Source organism: Onthophagus taurus, chromosome 2 (genome assembly GCF_036711975.1).
Source record: "Onthophagus taurus isolate NC chromosome 2, IU_Otau_3.0, whole genome shotgun sequence".
Taxonomy (NCBI): Eukaryota; Metazoa; Arthropoda; class Insecta; order Coleoptera; family Scarabaeidae; genus Onthophagus; species Onthophagus taurus.
Window position 1 is genome coordinate 6193155 of NC_091967.1, and position 6647 is coordinate 6199801.

The 6647-nt window shown below is 30.4% G+C and overlaps 2 protein-coding genes across 2 annotated transcripts in view; one reads left to right on the forward strand and one right to left on the reverse strand.

The window, feature by feature from the left end:
• Positions 1 to 1479, reverse strand: part of LOC111427100 (glutamine synthetase 2) — a 44798-nt gene extending 43319 nt beyond the window's left edge. The window contains exon 1 of the mRNA XM_071193988.1: positions 1373 to 1479. The gene's annotated coding sequence lies outside the window, so the exon portion shown is untranslated. The remainder of the gene's footprint in view (positions 1 to 1372) is intronic.
• Positions 1480 to 4947: 3468 nt separating this feature from the next.
• LOC111427511 (mitochondrial ribosomal protein S29) lies at positions 4948 to 6269 on the forward strand. The gene has a single exon (XM_023062687.2). It carries the CDS (start codon positions 5046 to 5048, stop codon positions 6207 to 6209), a length of 1164 nt encoding a protein of 387 aa, XP_022918455.2. The 5' UTR covers positions 4948 to 5045; the 3' UTR covers positions 6210 to 6269.
• The last annotated feature ends 378 nt before the right edge of the window (positions 6270 to 6647 follow it).

Consider the following 6647-nt stretch of genomic DNA (forward strand, 5'->3'; position numbering starts at 1 on the left):
TACGATAAATGATTATTCTGCCAATTTTTGTTTCATTTACGTTATATATTTTAAAACTGATTTCAAGCCAAGGTCGCTTGCGGCCGAGGCGCTACAATGTTTAGTGTTGAATTTTAACTGTAGCACACCGGCCGCAAGGGACTTCGGGTTTATTGGGTGACTAAGTAACTAAAACTAACACTAGACCTAAATCTAGAAACATTCGGGTTTAGCCGTGTGCCTCTTCAGACGGCCGAAAACTCAGGGTTGTCATAAGGACCTTTTTCATGTATACTTTTTACTGCCTCTCTTTTCTTTCTTCATATACGAATTACATCAACAGAAAGTTTTGTTATTGTGCAAAAAATCGATATTTTTAGGATTCTGAATCCGATTAGATTTTTTTATGTTTGTGGGTTTGTTTCTACGTATCATGTATGTGTGTAAACACGATAATTCACAAATTCAATTAGCGTTGGTGACGAAAATTGGTATATGGCTTTTACACTAAAACCGTAGATCTGTATCAACGTTTGGGCTAAATCTGTCAACCGGAAATAATACTTCATCTGAACACATCGAATATCTTACATCTGACTTTATGAAATCATGAAATTTAAAAATATTTTTTAATTAAAAAAATAAAAGCTGCGGATAAGAATGTTATCAATAAAAATTGTTCGTAATAAATTACAAAAACATAGTCCATAAACGATTTTTCTCCAAATATTTCGATTTTTTTTGTTATAACGCATAACATTTATTATAATTCGAAAACGAGAAAAGTTTGCAGAAAATTCTATTCATGAAAATCATGTGTTTTCAACTTATTCATAAAAATCTTAATCATATGCTTCCAGAAAACCTTGACTACGATTAATTATAGGCTATTAACTACATTTAACCATTAATTTTCCAGTTGTGTAACTAGAAAACATATAATTACCGCAAGAAATTAATTATTTTTGTTTATACATTCAAACCAGAAAGAAAAAGTAAGAATAGAATCAACAAGTATGGATTGAAAATGAAGCTGTATTGTTTAGAATTGATATCATTGAGTTTCCATTTCGAAATTCTATTAGTGTAATTGAAAGTTGAGCAAACGCGAGAGATGTCAACTGTAGGTCAAACTCACTTACTCGATTGGTTTAAATCTAATTTGGCGAAGGGTACTTTACTACCGGCTGACTCTTCAGCGCGGTTACAAACACAGATCGGAAAATGCAATTGAACTTATTAAGTCGAAACTGCATAAACACCGAGTTACACGTGGTCTTTATAACCTTGAACGAATATATACATAATATTATTTATCATTAAACAAAGTATCTCCCAAACAATTAGGATGTCAAAGAACTTTTAAAGAATTTTTTTCTGAAACATTTCTTACCTTTCAATGTGGAAATTTGAAATAAAGAGTTATTTTGAAAATAATCGTTGTCAAAAATCAAAGTAATTAATTATGAATGGTAAATAAAACACACTAAACACAAGAATCGGGTGGTAGACTGACAACAAACTAAGCAGACGTTTGGGTTTTATTCAACACAACCCCACTCCGTACGAAGTCATGCGCGGGTCTCTTTCGATCAAAATCAAACCATATCATCATTAGGGCTAATTTGCTGATACCGTTCTTGATGCGAACGACTCGTTCCACCACTTGTTTGTCGGTTACCTCGTTAGAATCGAGGACAGAAAAGTGCTTACCGTTGCGTTCTCTCCACCCTTAAAATTCCACCAACGGTTTTCGAAAATGCCTTTGGGAAAACGACAGTTTCCGAAATGAAATTATAACGGACAAATTTGTTGTGTTAATAAGTGTGTTACTACAAGGGTCATGAAAATAATAAAAAAAATTGTCTAAAAAGTTTTCGTGCGAGATTACTACGTAGAATAAAAAAACCCACACACGCTATATCATTAAACCGCTTATTTGGGATGATTTTTTTATTATTTCAAAATTGTTCAATTCAACTATCATTTCCGTCATTGACGATATCCGTTTTTCTGTACCTAACGAATTTAGTCCAATTAGAAAAAATGTTATTTCACTCGATATTTCAACAAGAACCACACGAAGCATTATGAAACAACTATGTCACGCAAAGTAGTTTAACAAATATTTGCTATAGCTTAACATTTTATAAATATAAAAAAAATTAAAATAATCTTTTAATCAAATCAATTTCGATAAAAAGTAAAAAAGTTTTGATTCATGAAAAGTAAATTTCGATTTCAATTAATCGAAGGTAACAAATTACCCGATCACGCTATGTATACTCCAAGGGATGCATTGTAATTAAAATTGAAACGAAATTTGCAATTCAGATTGAAAGCGAACAGCGGCAAAATCTCATAAAAAACCCCCGTCATTCATACACAGTTCGTTGCTGGACTGTTGAAACGCTGCTGAAATGCGGTGGGTAAGGAACTTGAATATTTATGACTTTCAACAACCGTGCGCGATGGATATCTATAGAAAAAAGGATTTTTTTTAAATTACAAACCCCGATCTGGATGTTACAACACTATTATTCGCGGATTTTCAATTTATCATTGATAAATACATAATGATAAATAAGTAAGGTTCTTATCGAATTTATATTATAAACATGCCTTTTCGTAATCTTAACTATTAAAGTTAATGATGCGTGAAGAAAGCAAATTATCTATTAACTAATACAACATTTCGAAATATTAGAATCATGCGTAAGTGGTGAAGTTGGTGAAAAAGTGTCACGTTCCTAGATTTTAAATAACATATAGATTAATTTTTTGTTATTTAGGAGTCATAAAACGTGATGAAATTCAAAATATCTATATCAAAACTATCTACATACAATATCAAAATCTCATTTTATTTGCGTTAAATAAAATAATAAATCTTTATTTTTAATTTGTATTGGTTAATCGTAAATATCTAATTGCCAAAGAGATTTCACATTTTTGGTAATTTCTGATAATTCCACCTATACGTAACCAAAGCAACAAGTTTAGTGACAAGTTTAGTACCTGTTCCTACATTTAGATAAATTACATATCGGGAAGGCGGACCAACCAACCATCTATTTACCTCGATAGATAACGTTATCAAATTTCACCGTGCTTTCCAATGCTCTTAACAAACATTAATACCTTGCTCGGTGAAAGGCATTCAGATCCTTTGGGGAGACAAACTGCGACCCATTAATCAGCAGTGCCCAGTAAAGACACCCATTAAAACTTTAATGCTGCTACGAACAAGTCCTAAAATATTCCCAGGTTTGACAGTGGCGATAGCACAATATCAGTGCTTATAATGTCTTCCACAGCCCATTGGTAAGACATGTCGAAACAGTTTTGAGCAGTCTTTCAGCGGTAAGACTCCAATTTTTTCCACAAAGATTACTACAAGTCCACAACGATAGTCTCTCCCTGCAAATGTCCATTCCATGAGAGGGTTTTGTCTAGAATAACTCCTAGATATTCAAACGTGACCACGAAATAAAAACTTCTTGTAATAGAAATACCTGCATACTGAAACATTCAGAGGTAATAGACGAAATGAAGCAAAAAGACATAAAGACTAAAGAATCTCAAGACTTGTTTGTGTACACCTGCGTCAAAAATCGAAATAAAAAGTAATGTAAGTTACACGCCGCAGTAATAAAAACAATTATTCCCTAAAGAATTCTAATGGGTTGGCCGTGAAACTCAGCAAAACGTTCTTTCTTCCCACCTTAGGGTATGGAAAAAACCTATTATAGAGGATATCAACTCTTTCCATCTCACCATATCTCATTATCGAAGAAAACATGCGCCGAATCGTTTATATTTATCATCAGATATTTCAAGCCAAGTCATTATCGATTCTATTACTCATATATAGTTTATGAGTTTGTTAACTTATGATAAGTGGTCTAAAATGTTTAAAATAATTCCATTTTCTAAGTACTTTAATTACAATTAATACAATTATAATTATCTATTATCACTGATATATTCGATAAGATATTTTAATGTAGATATGATTTTGATGCGTTAAAACGTTTTTACAACCTAATAGATCACACCATAACATATTACTTATCAAATTGAAATCACAACGTTAATACGATAATGGAGTCAATTTGCTCCCTAAATTTTAAACTATTAGGGCTAATTCGAACGCGAAAAAATACTTCCTCTAAATCAACGTGTGTTTATATGTGTGATATAACCATGTTGTGTGAGATCTTCTTTACAATCCGAATGTTAAATTATAATAGTCTCTCATTATCGTGGTACAATAATTTAGACAAATTGTAGTGTGTGCTAGAATACACATTGTAACTGTTGTTTCCTGTTCACGCCATACATATTTAAGCAACTGTTACGAAATACTTTTGGATAGTTTTAAAACGAATAACCAGAAAAGCTTACCTATAATTTTAGATTCGAGAACGTTTACTACATTTGAAGTCACAATAATTTAAAATTTTAAATAATTAAAATATATACAAAAAATTACTTTTTCACTTTACATTTAGTGCAACAAGACACACCACATGTTAATACTAAATAGCTTTTCTTTCATTTCCTACTTTGGAATGTTCTACTAAAAGAACCAGTTTGACGACAAGAACATGCTTTTGAAGAAATTTATTTTATAAAAATCTGAAAATTTCTTTAAATATCTTTTAAAAAATCTATATTAAACAATATCAATTTAAAAAATGTTTATTAAAAGTTAATAATAATCAAATTATGTAATTTTTTCAATTTTCAAAAAATAATTATTGCGTCATCTATTAGCGACTAGAATAAACACAATAATAGTCATTAAATTCTTTTTTCTTTCTGCAAATAATTCAACACAATTAATTAAAGAAAAGATACATTTATTATAATTTAATAAACAAATTCACTCAATAAATTTAAGATTTATCTTTATTACTATTGAAATTATATAAATGATTTTCTTACTTTAAAAAAAGATGTCGCTGCAAAGCAAAACATTACAAACGTGAAAGATAGGTTATGTCATAACCTCACTTTAATTTTCTTAAAACTCAAATAATTCTTAAAATTAATAATTTAAAATGTTAAAAGTACTTTCGCCTGATATAATATTAAAATATAACAGTAAAACTTTATCGAAACGATTACTTTTAACAATTTCTTCGTCACGGCAAGAAAAAAGGTACAATAGCTTTAGAACGACTGAAACAAATCCATTAAATCACACTACGAATCATCTTGGTCAATTTTATCGCATTTCCCACGATTTAGAACAGAAAATTTTCCATCATGGTGGTTTACCTAAATCGTTTCAAATACAAAGTAAAACGTTTACTGAAACGTGTTTAATGGTTCGAGAGCCTTATGTAGATATCGTAAATTGTATAAAGTCTATGGATTTTTCGAAACCTGCGTTAAGATTTGTTTTGTATGGTAAAGAAGGAAGTGGAAAAACATTAACAATGGCCCATCTTTTACACTACGCATATTTATCAGATTTTCTTATTGTTCATGTCCCATGGGTTGGAAATTGGATGAGACGATGTAAAGAAAGCAGTGCTTCATCTACAAAAGAAGGTTACACAGACATAAATTTAGATGCAGCGTCGTGGTTGTTACATTTTAAAACACAAAATGCAACTTTGTTGAATAATCCTGATTTTGTTACTTCAAAAGAATATATTTGGAGCAAACGTGAGAGCACTCCAAAAGAAGTGTCACTTATAAAATTAATCGACCATGGCATTAGCAGGGTTAAATATGCTTCTGATTGTGTGGTATGTTTAGCGGAGGAAATAAAACATTTATCTAAAAAAGGTTTATGTAAAACTTTCGTGGCCATTGATGGATTTAACGCATTTTTTTATCCGAATACTCGCATAAAAACCGAAAAGAAAGAAATTGTTCATCCTTCTAAAGTCGTCGTAACAGAAGCATTTTTAAATTTGACTAGATACGATTGGAACAATGCTGTTTGTGTGGTTACTGTTGATCAATTAGTTCATGCAGAACAGGATAAATTATCTTATTTACCAAAATATTTATTGGGGAAAGATGGTTTTGAACATTTAGATCCTTTCATACCAATTTGTGTGTCTGGTTACTCCAACAAAGAATTCACAAGTTGTATGGATTATTATAGAGAAAGAAAATGGGTTCCAAGTTTGCCTGGGATGGATGAAGAATTAGCTTTTCTTAGTAATTCTAATCCCTATAAGTTAATGGGATTATGTGGTCCTTTATAATTTATGTGATAGCTTTGTAAAAAATTGATAAAATTAATAAAATATAAACAATATTCAAAATAGGTTTTCTAAATCAACACCTCAGAGATAAGGTCTATGTATATTTGTTTAAACATTAAGTCCACTTTCAAATCTCTCTTCTTAACAATTTCAAGTTTGTGGCTTAACATACCTTACCCTGAGGAGCTGAAATATTATATTTACATTACTTTTTAGGTCTAAAAGAAACTAAAACTAGAAAGATTTGAGCTCGTTTTGATTGGAAAATATTAATTATTCTTGAAAATAAAAACGATATAACCTCAAATAGATGTTGTCAATTTCATAGTACCAATTTAAAAAAATAAATAAATAAAGGTACTAAATCTGGAAACCATCTAAGTTTTGAAATTATGTTGAAACCAAACGCAATTAATATAGAAATAAATAAATAACAAT